The sequence below is a fragment of the Lycorma delicatula genome, chromosome 3 (assembly GCF_047948215.1).
Source record: "Lycorma delicatula isolate Av1 chromosome 3, ASM4794821v1, whole genome shotgun sequence".
Classification (NCBI taxonomy): domain Eukaryota; kingdom Metazoa; phylum Arthropoda; class Insecta; order Hemiptera; family Fulgoridae; genus Lycorma; species Lycorma delicatula.
Genome location: NC_134457.1, coordinates 24,434,544 through 24,451,482, shown reverse-complemented (window position 1 = coordinate 24,451,482; position 16,939 = coordinate 24,434,544). Strand labels below are relative to the sequence as shown.

Sequence of the window (16,939 nt, the reverse complement as noted above, 5' to 3'; positions counted from 1 at the left end):
CACCTGACCAAAAGTCGCCTTCCTCTTCCCACCGAACCTCACTAATTCCTACTATATCCACATTTGTCCTACCCATTTCCCTTTTTAAATTTTCTAGCCTACCAACCTTTTTCAAGCTTCTAACATTCCACGCTCCGACTCGTAGAATGTTATTTTTTAATTTTCTGGTGACCCCTGCCTTCCTCACCAACGGCAAGGTCTCATGATTCATAGAGGAGGAGGGGGTTTAGTAGTAAAAATTGTAATAGAACATAGTATTATTTCATCTAATTTGTATTGAAGAAAAATTATTGCCCTTTATACTTTATAACTGAAGATTAAAATGTTGAAATAAAATCAAAATAGAGATAAAATTATAAAGATGAAAATGAAATAACAGTTAGAATAAGATGCTGCAGTATGTAAAGTTTATCTGTGTTACTGAAAGTATTTAAATGCTTAATTGTTTTTTTTTCTTTTATTATAAGTAATAAAATTATTCTGATGTATGTTAACAATGAAATGAATTATTAATAGTAGTGCTCTTTTATACTAAGGAGGAGATGCTATTCTTCTGTTAGGTAGAAGAGATTTAGAATACCCAAGGCCTTACTCAAGTGTAAATTACTTGAATTGATAACCTAAGTAATACAGTTTGACTCAATTGGATTTTTAATGGTGTTCTCTAAAGGTGTTTTTTCTTGATTTATTTATTTTATTTTTGTTGAATGTGCATAATTTTCGAAGAATAAAATATTTATTTTCCCAATGTGTATGTTACAATCTGCTTAACTAGTGAACAATAAGCAGTCCTCCTACGGTCCAATTAGATGAGGATAATTTGTGACATGCAAATGCGGTGCAGTCAGTAGTACAGAGTGTTCAAAAAGTGACACAACCTTATGGAAGAATGTTTCCTTTTTTGGATGCAGGTTTAATTGAGGAAAAATGGGTTACATACAGAAGAGAATATTCATTGTCTCCCAATATACTAGATATGCCAGTTATGCCCAGATCCAGAATGTCTTCACAGAAAAGTATGATGTGGATCCACCAAACAAGTCCTCCATCAAGCGGCTGTATGGCAAGTTTCAAGAGACAATGTGGCAGATGCAGCCAAAAGTGGTAGACCGAAAGTGCTAACACCAGAAAAGTTGATTAATGTGCAAGCTGCATTTTCTGTTAGTTCCAAGAAGTCTGTGCAACACCTGTCTAGCCAGTTCAGTCTCTGTTGGTAGTGCCCATATGGTGTGTAAGTATTTAAAGATGCATCAGTGAAGAAGTTGTTTTGTTCACGAGTTGTTACCTGCAGGCTCTGGAAAACGTGTCATGTGGTTCATGTCATCTTTAACGTCAGCTGGAGAAGAACTAGATGGTTGATTTTGGTCTGATGAGGCTAGGTTTCACTGTAATGGTTATATGAATGCACAGAATTCATGCATTTGGTGTATGGAAAATCCACATCAGTCGCATGAGTCTCCTATGCTTAGACAAAAACTGGTTGTTTAGTGTGCAATGTCACATAGGAAATCTTAATGACACAGTGAATAGTGAGCGCTACATACAGATGGTCCAACAATTTGTAACACTATACCTGCAGACTGGTTAAGAGTAAATGTGATTTCAGCAGGACACTGCTACGGTTCATACAGCCAAGAACCTTATGACTTTCTTGGAACAGTGTTTTTATGGACAAGTGATTTTGAAGGGGTTGTGGCCCCTTTGGTCTTCTGATTTATCCCCTCCTGACTTTTTTCTTATGAGGATACCTTAAGGATGCTGCTTACAAAAATCATCCTCTCACCATTCCTGAATTGTAGAGCAATATTTGATGATGTTGCAATTCCTCAACAAAAGTTACAGCATGTATTTAAGAGCATGCAACATCATATTCAATTATGTGAATCGCATAATTGGAGGCCATATTCAACAACTATTGTAACTTAATTCGCTTTCCCATAATGTTGCTTTTTAATGTTCCCATAATGTCACTTTTTGAACATTGTACAGTGAGATGTAGTAAATGAAGTGTACAGACTCAGGCTGACCATTCCTGAGATGTGTGGTAAATTGAACCTCAACTGCCAAAGTCCACCAATATTCACTCTCTGGTATTCAAATCTGTATAAAAGCAATTAACCTTTATTAGGATTTGAACCTCAAATCAGTTATTTTGCTTCAAAATCTAATTTTTTAAATGCATCTTATGTATATTTCTTCTCAACAGGGATATTAATCATACTAATTTAATTATAAGTATTTTGTTATTTTTCAGACATTTTATCATAATCAAAATGCTATTGATATGAAAAAGTTCATTTGTAAAATATATAAAATGTGTTTGGAAACAGAAGCTGATAATCATCCAAAAAATTATTTAAAACCATTTACTCCATTGGAAAAAGGTGAAATGTATCAAGTTTTCAGTGATTATCCAAAGGTTGTTATTGATTTGCAGGTAAGTTTACATTCTTTTACAGCCTTTATTTTCACTGTTTATAAATGACTAAGCTAAGTTAATTTTCACTGTTAATAAATATATAATATATATATATATATATATATATATATATATATATGCACACACACACACACATACATTTATTTGTAGTCTATGGGACTCTTGGAATGACACAGGGTCATTCATCTAATAGGGTTTAGCCGTAGAACTGCTATGGTGAACAAATATACTAGTCTAGTGTTTGACAGTAAAAATAGATATACTTCAGAATTCTTTCGGATAACATCAATTTTCATGAGAATTTGTAATTAAGATTATCTAACCCTCTGCTTCAAAAGTTATATGTTCCTGATGTGTGTTTTTTGTTTTTTTGGGGTGAAAACTACCCCTTGTTAAAAAAAATTCAAAAACCATAGATTTAAATGATTCATACATTGAAACCATGTTTAAATGTGTAAAATAAACATTGTTCCATATTCTGAAACTTAATTTATTTTTCATTACAATGTTGAAACCCTTAGAATCCACCTTAATGATGAAAAAACTTTGTTTTCAGCAGCTTAAAATGTTTTAATGGTGCATTTATAATTAGTTATAAACTTTTTACAATTGTTAATGTAATTTATAATTTATTCCAACTTCCCAAACCTTACAAACCAGTCTTATGATTAAAATTAACAATAACGTTTGCTTAAAATTAAAAACTACCACCACATGTTTATCTTTTGGCTTTGGAAATGTTACTGACTACACCATATAAAAGAGATATTCATTCACATATATACACCTACAATATACCTATATACATATATATGCTTATAAAGTTCTATTATCCATCAGCAGGTGTTCACCTACGGTGTGCTCCATTACTTTTCTTCTTCGACCTATTCATAAACTTTATTACACATTGTAGACATTATCTGATTGTTTAAGACATGTATTAAAAATAAAACTAGTGCAAGATGAATTTTTGAAATTAAAATTTAACATTAGTATTGGTTTATTAAGTAGATGCTAATGATGACTGCTTTCCCAGCAGGACTATTCTGTTCTCTATAACTGGGATGAGCTTGTAATATCTCTGAAGAATGCAAAGAATATGTTCAACAATGCAGTGATTTACAGTAATTAAAACTCAATAACAAATTTGTTTTTAATCTTTTAAATTCAGCAAAATGGTCAACTTCAGTTGATTTTTCAGGCATGTCAGGCATTTCCTTAAAGAACCCTCAAAATCTTGAAGTAATGAAAAAGGATATATTAAACAATTATTTGTCTGCCAGTAAAATAAAACTTAAAACTTCCTTATTCAGGTCAGTGAAATAACGTACATCATGTAATGGGATTTTAACAATTATTATTTATAATTGAAGTATGGATTTTCATTCATTTAGATTCAGTTTAAAACATCATTTACACTAACTAAAAAAAAAAAAAAAAAAAAAAAAAAAAAAAAAAAAAAACTAAAAAAGCAATCTTTTATGCTCCCAAAGGCACACAACAAAATATATTAAAAATAGAGCTTATATTACAGCTCTTCTCTATATAATGTTAGCATTAATTTCAATGATTATTTTGTTCTCTTGCAATATGAAAAAAAAAATGTAATCATATAATTTTTCTGCAGTAAAAAATTCTTGCCTGTTGGAATTTTAATAAAATTAAAAAAATGTTAAAAATTAAAAACAGTTACATACTGAAAATATTGTCCATTTGCAGTACAGAAAAATATGTCAAATAGTATTTCAGGATAAAGAACACATGAAATATAAAACAATGGCTTTGGTAGCAGTGTTTCCATTTGTTACAAAGAATGATCCAAGTCATTTTCCAACTGTATGAAAACAGCAGGTGTTTTTATTAATAATGTTTTGGTTTATTGAAATTATAATTTCCTAATTGCCTGTATTGCAGTTATATTTTTTATTTAATTATATTTATTTTTTTATTTAGGCAGAACACGTCAATGCAGTGAGAATGGAGGAATTAGAATTATTAAACGAACAGTCACGTTTGGCCAATGCTAGATTAGAACATGAAAGAGAACAAGTAAAGTATTTATGTAAACAGGTTCAGGATTCTCAGATACATGGTATGTTACTTTATACTTGAGGGGTGTGTGTGTGTGTGTGTGTGTGTGTGTGTGTGTGTGTGTGTGTGTGTGTGTGTGTGTGAACTTCTTTATTTACATATTTTTTGTCAGTTGATAAAATGTTAGATTTAGTTACTTTTTTAATGAAAGTATAATAAAATCTTTTTTCAAAGGTATTTTAATGTTTCAGAAATTGAAAAACAGTATAAAAAGGCAATAGCTAAAGAAGAGAAAAGAGTGGCTGATCAACGTCATAGAGTGATGATTATGAGAAAAGAATTGCGGCAAAGGGAGAAACAACTTCTAGAAGATACAAGGCAACAGATATTGCATCAGAATGCCGAGAAACGTAGAATACAGTTAGAGGCTCTCCTTACAGAAATTGATAGAACAGTGAGTACTTAATACTGTTATGTTTGTTTTTCTATAAAAAAAAGAAATTTTTGTCTATTTCTAACTGAATTCAGTTAAATTTTTTTTACATGAAGTATTGTTAAAATCTCATAATCCAGTATAGTATACCTTTATTAGTTAAACAGATATACCTTCATAGAAACATTGTGTAAGTCGATGTAATCTAAACATCTTTTTACTGCTTTGCCGAGTTTTTTAAGTTCATATGAGATTAACTATCTCAATAGAATCTCAAAGAGTTTTATCCTTCTGTAAGCAGGTGGAGAAAATTGCAGGTGCAACATATTCTTCAGTAGTTATTTTGTCAATATCAAACTGATGATTTGTTAAAGATTTATTTTAGAAATATAGTGTTATAGGTTCCTGTGGTAACTGGCCAATTTTTGTTACTCATTCAGGTTCATTCCAATGCATTCTGGATGGCAAGAATGAGGATGTTAGCTGAAAGCTTGATCCTATTTGCATGTTTTTTTTTTTTTGGAGGAAAAATATTTTGTAATAAATTTATTATCTATATAAGGCAAAAAGTGTTTTCTAAGTACAGGAAAAAACAAAATCTACTAGAATATCAGTCCTGCCCTTCATACTTAATATTACAATAATTCATTTAATAACCTCACTTTGGATATTAAACATTTTATACAAAAACCAAAGATCATTTACATTCATTTACACTATTTATTCAATGTTAGCAACAAGCTAAGTATGCTGTATTTATTTATTTTCCTTTCAAGTTCTGTCCTAATGTCTCTAAAAAAAATAGACTTCAAAAAGGTGTTTTTTTCTTGGTAAACCTATTTTTTTCTTTTACATAATTTAGTTATATCTTTTCTAAATCATACTGAAAACATTTTTCAATATTTAATTGGTTAACTGGAATATATAAGTAAAGAATGAGAAAAATATATGATTTACTTCAATCAAAATTGAATAAATCAAATTTTAACAATTCATATTACCTCATCATATTCTTTGGAAAATTACTATTTTTAGTTGTAATATGAATGTTTTGGAAGAGGTACTACAGTACTAAGTGCAGGATGGTGAGAGTCAGTTGTAACAAAAGGGTTTAATTCTTCTTCCAACTTTAACTGTGGTAGTAGATTAAATTAGATCTACAATTCTTCTGTAGTTATTTAAAATATTATATAATTTCAAATTCAACAGTGACAAAGAATTATCAATAAGTTCTAGCCTATTTATCTATATGTAAACTAACCAAACCTTTGTACCAGTTATAAGAATTAGTTAAATTATAATCTCCTAAAAGCAAATAATTATACTATCAAAATAAATCTTCACTTCATACCTTTCAAAAAAATCTACTAAACTTGATTATCACTAAAAAATGTTTATTTTAAATTTGCCTGTCTAAAATAAACAACTTTTAATTTTAAAAGAAAATAGATGTAAAAATATTAATTTAAATGATGCAAAATAATACACTGTGGAGTTAAAATTCATATAATATACAATATAATAATGAACTTAATACTGTTGGCAATATTCCTCCATCTTGCTTATCTCCAGTACAGTCACTTCTCCATACACTTATCTGTCATCTGTAAATTTTATGTTATGAATTCTGTTGCGTCGCTTCCTTGCGACAGAAGAGTGAACTATTCTTGTATCGTATAGTAATAAGTTAGTGTGCTACGAGCAACCATGCTATACGGCCGAGTCGCCAACTAATGTATCAATATTCTTTTATTAGTAAAGTTATTAGTATCATAGTATGTTTAATTTAAGTGTTTTTATTCTACAGTCCACTTTATATTAATTTCAACTATCAACACACCACATATTGGTCCACCGACCGGATGTCCACCGATCCAGTTTCTTCGAATCATAAGTGACCAGTGCTATGATGCTAAGCTTAGATTATCATTCTATCTATTTGTGTAGCTATTTCTGTCTATTTGTATTTGTGTTGTTATTCAAACGGTATAATGGCTATGAATTAGGAGCTGTATTTTTGTAAAAATATACGAATATTACTAATACTCAGCCATCTCCAGACATCGTGTCGGCAGTGTTGATGCAGCCTACATTCCATCGCAGTTACTTCATCGACGTGTCAGGTGTTATCAGTAAGCTGACTGCCACTCTTATAACATTATAATTAATCTGTTAATGCCTGTTTACGTTAATTATCCTTATTTTATTTACATCAGTACATACGCCTTACTTATCTCAAATCCTTACGTAACCCTACTTACAAATTACCATTATCAATTTAAAACTACCAAACCTATTTATCATATATTTATATTCCTGTCATTTATCATTATTTCCTTAGTTTATTGTTTAATATTATTTCTTATCGCAATTATTCAAACTTGTTATTGATTACATCTTGTATTATTCAAACTGACCAAAATGCCAAATACAGATGATGAAATAGGTAATAAGATGCTTACAACAGATTTTGAAACCCAAATGAAACAAAACAGGCGTAAACGAGGTACATTTAAAGGCTCTATTACGCACATAAAAACATTTGTAGAGTCTCTAGACTCCGAAAAACCAGATCTTGATTTAGTAAAGGTCAAACTGGATCATTTAGAAACAACTTGGCATAAATATGATGAGGTGCAAACCCTTTTAGAACTTAACCACGAAAGTGAAGAAGCAGATAGGGAAGAAGTGGAAGAAATATTTCTTATTCTTAAATCAAAGTTACAAAAAATCTTAAATTCCAACTGCCATAGATCATTGTCTCCAAGCTCATCTAGTTCGTCTAGAAATTCTAACTGCAGCAATCATAAAAATGATAAATCTATTATTCTTCCAAAAATAAATTTGCCGAAATTTAATGGTTCCTATGAAGACTGGTTAACGTTTAGTGAATTTTTCCGTGCAGTAGTTCATGACAACGAAAATTTAAAGGTAATTCAAAATTTTCATTACTTGACATCATCATTAACTGATTCTGCTCTACAAATAATCAAAAACTTATCGGTCACAGCTGATAATTATACAGTCGCCTGGAAATTACTCGAATCTAGGTTTGCCAACAAGCGACTCATAGCCTCAAAACATGTTCGTGAAATAGTATTAATGTTCAGAGTATTCCAAAGGAATCTGCATCTAGCATATCTAATTTTATTGATACAATATCAAGTAATATAAATGACAAAGACTTTAAGTCTTCCCAGAAAATTTATACTCATGCAGTTAGTATAGCAAACTCAGAATGTCCTTACTGTAAGCAACCTCATTTACTCTACAAATGTATGAATTTTCTTAAGTTGCCAGTAAATGGTAGAATATCATTCGTCAAAAGGCACAGATTATGTTTTAACTGTCTTAATAGTAATCACAATGTCAAAGAATATTATAATTCTCATTGTTGTAAATACTGTAAGCGTAGACATCATTCAATCTTGCACGACAATGCATTCTCTCAAGTTAAGGAACACCATTTCTAAGGATAAAACAGAAGACACAATTAAAGGGATAGCTCAGGTTGACCCAAACGTATGCAGTAACTATTGCAGTTTAAAGATTCAGAGTGTGACACGAGTTTTACTAGCCACTGCTATAGTTGGTGTCAAGGATTCACAAAAAAACGCTACAACCTTGCAGTGTTGCTTGATGCAGGCTCGCAAGCTAACTTCATTACTGAAGACATGATTCAGCGTTTAAAATTAAAGCGTGAATGGGAAAATCTACCAATTCATGGAATAAATAACATTTCAGCCACCGTAAAATAGAGTGTTACCGTTCAGTTACATTCAAATTATCAAGAATATGCTACTACAATTAAATGTTTTGTTTTACCTTGTATTACAAGTTCTATGCCCTCCGAACCCATCAATACGAGTACGTGGAACCTTCCAAAATTCGTAAAACTTGCGGATTATCATTTTAACACACCCGGTAATATAGACATATTGATAGGATCTGAATTGTATTTACATTTAATGAAGAAGGGTCAAATAAAGAAAACTCAGAACTTCCCAGTCATTCAAGAAATCACATTAGGTTGGATAGTCGCAGGTAGATTACCATCAACAGATGAAAATGAAAACCCGCCTAAGATAACGTCACTATGTATTAATTCAGAACTAAATATTCAAAATCAGTTAAAACAATTTTGGAAACTGGAGGAGATTAAAACTACTCCTCGCACCAAGGAAGAAAGGATGTGCGAACAGCATTTTCCAGAAAACCTCAAGCGAAATCAAGATGGCAGATTCATTGTTAGATTACCCAGACAACAAAACCATACACCCCTTGGCGATTCTTTCGACAATGCGCATCGCAGATGCTTGTTATTAGAGAGGAAATTAAACAAAGTCACTAATCTTAAGGAGGATTATAGCAATTTTATGAAGGAATATCTTGAACTCAATCACATGCAGGTAATTGAACAACCAACAAGAAACGATGCTTTGACATGCAATGATGCCTTTGAGAGACCATACTATCTACCACATCACACAATATTCAAACAAACCAGTAGTACCACCAAACTACGAGTCGTATTCGATGCCTCAGCTAAGGCTGACAATGGAATATCCCTTAACGACACGCTCATGGTAGGTCCGACTATGCAGCAAGACTTAATATCGATAGTATTACGCTTTAGAACACATGTATACGCTATGACCGCTGACATTGCGAAAATGTATAGGCAAGTACTGGTTGATCCAAGGGATTATGATCTTCAAAGGATTATATGGCAAAATTCTGGTGAAGAAGAAATTGGCCATTACCAACTAAAAACAATAACATATGGAACAGCATCCGCGCCATTTCTCGCCACAAGATGCATTATACAACTGGCCAACGAAAACTCAAAACAATTTCCTAAGACTTCTGAAGTGATACGTCATGACTTCTACGTAGATGACTTACAAACTGGTGCTGATGATTTAACTGAGGCAATGCAACTGCAAGGTGAAATAACAGCGATTCTAAAGCAAGCGGGATTCGAACTACGTAAATGGTGCTCTAACAGCTCAGCTCTCCTGGAATCTGTATCCGAAACCGATGATTCAAACCATACATTTAACTTTTCCAGCGAGGGAATCAACACATTAGGTTTAATTTGGAACCACATTCAAGATACGTTATGTTTTTCAACTAATGTAAAAACCAACAACTTATTTACTAAAGGATCAGTATTGGCCACAATATCTTCAATATTCGACCCCCTTGGTCTGTTAGGTCCAAACGTAAAGGCTATTTCCTACCACACGTCGGAGGTGAAATTTTACTGACTTTACAGCTGCCTCCCAAAGGCCTTCAAAATGAGGGGAATTGGGAGGTATAAAGTGCCACTGGATGCCATTTTCAGATGCAGAGTTTACTATTTTTTGTCTCGCGTGTAAATCTCCTTAATCTCCTTATTATTATGCAGTGTAAGGTATTCATGCAACAATTATGACTCCAAAATCTAGAATGGGACGATAAACTTCCAGAAAACCTTCTTAATAAATGGTCTGACATTTGTAAAAAGCTTCCATTCATCGAGCAAATTAAGATTCCTAGATTAGTCAAGTGTACTGGAAAAATATTTGATATACAATTACATGGATTTTCTGACGCTCCAAAAGATGGTTATGGAGCTTGTATATACTTACGTTCAGTTAACACCTTTGGAAATATATCAGTTAAACTCCTTTGCTCTAAATCACGGGTGGCTCCAGTAAAACAAATATCTATTCGAAGATTGGAATTATGTGGAGCACTCTTGATGGCAAGGTTGCTTAACTTTGTAAACCCTACACTTAAATTAATTATAAATAAAATTTATTTATGGACTGATTCTACAGTTGGATATACTGTACTTTCTTGGATATCAGCATTACCAACAAAATGGAAGACCTTCGTAGCAAATCGAGTTTCAGAAATCCAAGACTTAACCGATGGCTGTGTTTGGGGACATGTTTCTACAGATGAAAATCTAGCTGATGTACTTTCTCTTGGAAACGACGCATTTGAATTACAGATCAATCAATTATGGTGGTATGGGCCTTCTTGGCTTAACAAACCATCAGAATACTGGAATCATAAACCTTTTGATGAAACTAACTTAGAAGCTGATTGTTCAAGTGAACTTCGCAATGTATCTACTTCATTTGCGGTAACCACAAATTTGTCAGATTTATCAGACTCATTTTCGTCTTTACAAAAAATGATAAATACGCTTTCTTATTGTATAAGATTTTTAAAAATTTTGAAAACTAAAGATAATAGTATCAATAGAGATGTCTTATCAGTTAAGGTAAAGGAATCTACTTTGTTACGTTGTATCATACATACCCAAAACATTAATTTTCAAACTGAAATCAAGAAATTGACCACCAATTCAAGCATCTCCAAAGATAGTAAATTGTATTCGTTACATCCATTCCTAGACAGCACGAACTGCTTAAGAGTAGGAGGAAGATTACAACTATCTCAATTGAATTTTGATGGCAAGCATCCGATTATTCTTCCACCCAAATCCAATCTAACTAAATTAATAGTCATAAACGAGCATTTGAGAATGTTACATGCAGGACCTCAATTGGTTCATTCTCAATTACGTGAGAGGTACTGGATAATAAATGGTAAAAATGTCATCAGATCAATTTTGCACAAGTGCCTATTATGCTTCCGGTTTAAGGCAAAACAGTCACAACAATTAGTGGGTCAATTGCCGAGCCATCGCACTCAGGTAACATACAAACCATTTATGAACTCTGGTATAGATTACGCCGGACCTCTGACAATTCGGCATGGTGGGCGGAATTCAAAGATAAAAACAAAATGTTATGTCGCTCTATTTATTTGTCTTTCTACAAAGGCGATACATTTGGAATTAGTCAGCGATTTATCAACTCATGCGTTCTTAGGAGCACTGAGGAGATTTACTTCAAGAAGAGGTCTATGTTCAAACATTTATAGCGATAATGGAACGAACTTCGTGGGCGCAAATAATTTGCTTCGCTCAATGTACTCATTTTTAAATACTAGCCACGTGAGACAAAAAATAGTAAACTCTGCATCTGAAAATGGCATCTAGTGGCACTTTATACCTCCCAATTCCCCTCATTTTGGAGGCCTTTGGGAGGCAGCTGTAAAGTCAGTAAAATTTCACCTCCGACGTGTGGTAGGAAATAGCCTTTACGTTTGAAGAGCTCAATACTATTCTGACTCAGATTGAAGCTTGTCTTAATTCTCGACCTTTATGTGCCTTATCTTGCAACCCATCCGACCCAAAACCTTTGACACCTGGACATTTTCTTGTAGGCGGCCCACTTACTTCCTTGCCAGATTATAACCTAACTGACATCCCTATAAACAGGCTTAACAGGTGGCAGTTAGTTCAGCAATGTGTTCAACATGTTTGGCATCAATGGTCCGCTGATTACTTATCTCAGCTCCAGCAACGCTCTAAATGGAAATCCAAATCACCATCTCTGAAACCTGGAAATTTGGTGCTAATGAAGGAAGACAACATTCCTCCTCTTCAATGGAAGCTGGGAATAGTTGAGAACGTTCATCCCGGTCCAGACAATCTAGTTCATGAGGTAACAGTTCGAAACTCCTTAGGAGTGTTTAAAAGGCCAGTGACAAATTATGCCCATTACCCACCAGTGACTAATGTTATGTTAATTAAACAGTATAACTGTATTACCTATGTGAAAATAATCATCTTGTTCTACATTATTATTGTTTATTTCTTGTATATTTTGTTCTTATTCGTTAATAATTTTCTCATTATCATTCTTTTTAAGATTACATAAGTTTATTATTATGTTACTTATGTTTATTAGCATTTAATGTTTTAATCATCTAATGCTCTTTTAAGTCTTTATACTATTTTTGTTAAGTGAATTAATTATCGAACATTTTATTTAGTTGAGAAATCATATCGATTTCTGGTGGGCAGTATGTTGCATCACTTCCTTGCGGCAGAAGAGTGAACTATTCTTGTATCGTATAGTAATAAGTTAGTGTGCTACGAGCAACCATACTATACGGCCGAGTCGCCAACTAATGTATCAATATTCTTTTATTAGTAAAGTTATTAGAATCATAGTATGTTTAATTCAAGTGTTTTTATTCTACAGTCCACTTTATATTAACTTCAACTATCAACACACCACAAATTCCTTCATGTAACCAAGTTTCTGTTAAAACAATAATCGTAATAACTACTACTAAAAAAATTAAGTTAAAAAATTATTTAATTTAGCTCTTATCCCATGTATATTGTGATCACCCAAATAGATTTTACACCCTTAAATACAATTTAAAATTAAATTAAATAAAATACAAAAAATTTTAATTAAATTTAAAAAATTTAAATTATTTATAAATTATTTAATTTAAAAAAATTTAAATTAAATACAATTTAAAATTTAATGGGTTCATCATCATCTAAAGTTTGTTCAATTAAAGTTGTTTATTCAAAATTGTTGAATGTCCTACAATTTAAGTTGGTGAAAAATCATCATCTGAAACTTCTAAATCTTGTGCTAGCAAACTACAAGTTTCTTGATAATTTGCATATAGTCTATCAGCCAAATCATGGCCAATTTTAGCAGTAAAAATTTCAATATCAGTTGCGAATTGTATTGATGATTTTGGTTTTGGTTTATCAGGTTTTTCATTAATCTCTTGAATGATTTAATTAATGGTTTAAAGCATCTAGCAAATAAAACATCTTCAGCTAAACCCATAATACAGGTGGTGCAAACGTCACTTGACACTAGATAAAAATAATTACGAATAGGAAAAAATATTTTTTAAATTAACAATAGCAAACTATAGTATATTTCTCCATGATGTTGGTATGACAAAATGTCGATAATTCAGCCATGTCAAGTTGGTAGTACAATGACAAACACACCTGACTGTCTAGATCTGTATCTCAGTGTATTGAAGTGAGTTGTAATGTCCGATTTTGTTTTCTGTGTTAAGTAGTTGTAATGATGTTAATGAAAGAAGAAAGGATTTGCACTTTAAAAACATTTTATATAATTGGTGCTACTAGTTATTAATGAGTGGAATAGATATATTACATCATACTCTCCCTCTAGACAAATTGTATATGACATACAAGATTAATTTGAACATGGATCTATTATGGATCCACCAAGACCTGGGCATCCAATAACAGTCGCAACAGAGGAAAATGAATTATGTGTATGTTTAGAGTGACTCAGAGTCCACGAAAATCAGCAAGACAATTGGTCTCTGAACTGGTGTTATCATGAAGATAACTAAGGTACAAAGAATGTTACATAAACATAAATTTAAAGTCTACATTACTTCATGGGGTACTTGAAGATGACCCAGATCAGTGTCTTCAATTTTGTGAATTGATGCTTAACGAACAGAAGCAAGATCTGGAATTATTCATTAAAATTATGTGGTCTGATGAGGCCAATTTTAAGTCAAGTGGACAAGTTAGCAGACATAACTGCACTTACTGGCATACTGAAAACCAACATCTTTTGTTAGAGCAACAACTCAATCAACCACGTGTGAATGTTTGGTGGGCAATATCATTTTCTGACGTACTTGAACCATACTTTTTTGAAGAAACAGTGACAGGAGATAATTGCTTAAAAATTACATGGTACAGGACTCATAATGTGTACTGAAAACATTTAAAAAATTTACTTCCAACATGATGGCACTCCACCACATTACACCACTGCAGTCTATGATTATTTGATTGAAACATTTGGCAGAAGAATGAATGGTTGACAGGCAGATATTGACATGCCTCCACATTCACCCAATATTATCAATGGATTTTTTTGTATGGGGGGGTCATTAAGGAGTCTGTTTATTCTAGAAAGCCTCATACTGTTGATGAACTGAAAGATTACATTTACGATGCATTCAATGATTTGGACAGCGATAGAAAACTGTGCCGTAGAGTGTGTAACAGTGATCCCAAAAGACTGCAGAATTGCAAAAGGTTGGGGGATCCCAGCTACCAATTTAAAGAATCAAATGCTTGGGGAATTCCTGTAATTTTAGATTCATTAAATAATCATTAAAGTGAAAATATTGCTTGCAAAGATCACAATTTCGCCTGTAAAATATTACTAGTTGGGTTAGGTTTGATGCAGTTTTGTTAGCTTAAATTAGGTTTGATTTGAAGAGAAAATTTGCGAATGAACCCTTCATTTATATCTATAACCATTCACTAATGATGTTTGCAAGAGCAATTGAGAAGATAACATTTATTAAGTATGTCTTAATTTGTTTTTGATATGTTTTAGTTCCAAGTAGTTTCTTAGATTTAAAAAGTATTTGTAATTAGAACTGAACTAAAAAAAAAATTATGTATCATGTGAGATAATGAGGCTAAGATAAATTGTTGTAGTTAAACTATAATTCATTTAATAATTTTCTCTTAGCAGATCATCTGATCTGTTTTACTATGCAAGTTACCAAGATATTTATCATGTTACAGAATTCGATGGTTATTTTCTTTAAAATATACATATAATTTTTTAACACCATATTAAACTGCAACCTAGGAACACAATATATTTATTTATAAAAATTAATCATATACATAGCTTCTTATTCTTTTTCTTTTTTCATGTTTAGTACTTTTGCATCTTTTTCATCAGAATAATTAAAATTATATATGTTTCATGTCAGTCGCTGAAATGATGAATTTTAGACTCTCAATTTTGATTTTTTTTTTAAACATATAGTTTAATATATTCTAGTGAAGCAGAGGTCTTGGCAGAAACACCAAATATGAAAAAAGAGGAAAAAAATAAGTAGGAAATACATGATAAGTTTTTATAAATGTTCTAACTTTTTCATTTTGTACAGTGTTAATAAAATTCACATGTTTAAATCAAGTTTTTTTTACTTTTTCATATAAGTAAATTAAAGTTTACAGGAAAGATAAAATTCTGTTTGCAATAAATTTATAATTCCATTATTCATTTTACCACAAAAATTCTGTATAAAGAGAATTATGATTTTTATTTATTTACTATTGCTTATTATTTTTTTTTAGAGAGTTCGTCAAGACATGGATGTAAAAGAAGCTGAAGATGAATTATGTGAACGATATGAAGATTTATTAGAACAAAAGAAACAGCTACAATTACAGTTGAAGTTAACTGATGAGAATGGAATCTATCCACGATTAGAATATTCAGCATTAGAGCAACAATATAAACATTTATCAGAAGAGTTAAGCAAGGTTGAATGTTAATTTTATTTTATATTTATGCTTTTTTTCATCAGAGTTATTACCAAATAAGCAGCATCAACTTCTTAATTTATTTTGCAGAGAGTTTAATTTTACTCTCCTGATTTCGCAATCAAGGGTGAATCAAATTTAAACGGTAATTTTGATATTCTACACAGCTTGGTGGCAGAGTGGGGGGGATTAATGTTTGGGGTGTTAGAGAGGGGAAACCAGCTTGCTTAGTTCCTCTGCTCTGTTTTGTCGTCAGTACAGCATTGAGTGAACAAGAGGTTCCGTCGTCTGCTGTACAACATATAATCATAAAGTTTTTAACTAATGAAGGCACTTTTTACTCATTTAAAAGTACAGTTTGTGGACACTACACTTCCCAGAACTGAGGGTATACATGGGCCAGACAATTTTAGGGTGGGCTAGAAAGGGTAGAAAATTGAAGTCAATGATCGGCAACCAAGGTCAAGTGCCACAGCTGACAACATCCATGCCATTTGAAGGCTTATCAAAGGTGATTGCCAGTTCATTGTTGAAGAAATCACTTTAAAATAGGTATCAGCTATGGGAGTGCTCACTCCATTATCACTGATCTCTTGAATTTCTGTTAAAAGCCCATCAGGCCTAGGAACGGAAGGGGGTAGTATGGCGACCGGAAGCGTCACAAGATGGGTATCTTCCCCTATGGAGTTCGGATGATCACCTTGATTAGTAGGACAGTCAGGATGTGTCTGAAAGAAGCCTACAGCAAAGGCGAAGGCTGAGTCATAATTCACTGATGTAAGTATCTACCGAGGCATTTACATTGGTG

General features: G+C 32.2%; 1 protein-coding gene across 1 annotated transcript in view; it reads left to right on the top strand.

Moving 5' to 3' along the window:
• The window catches only part of LOC142321455 (TBC1 domain family member 31), a 129,149-nt gene that overhangs the window by 90,393 nt on the left and 21,817 nt on the right, over positions 1-16,939 (top strand). Inside the window, exons 13-16 of the mRNA XM_075359549.1 lie at positions 2,255-2,437; positions 4,394-4,532; positions 4,723-4,925; positions 15,943-16,131. Coding sequence (XP_075215664.1) covers positions 2,255-2,437; positions 4,394-4,532; positions 4,723-4,925; positions 15,943-16,131 — 714 coding nt within the window. The remainder of the gene's footprint in view (positions 1-2,254; positions 2,438-4,393; positions 4,533-4,722; positions 4,926-15,942; positions 16,132-16,939) is intronic.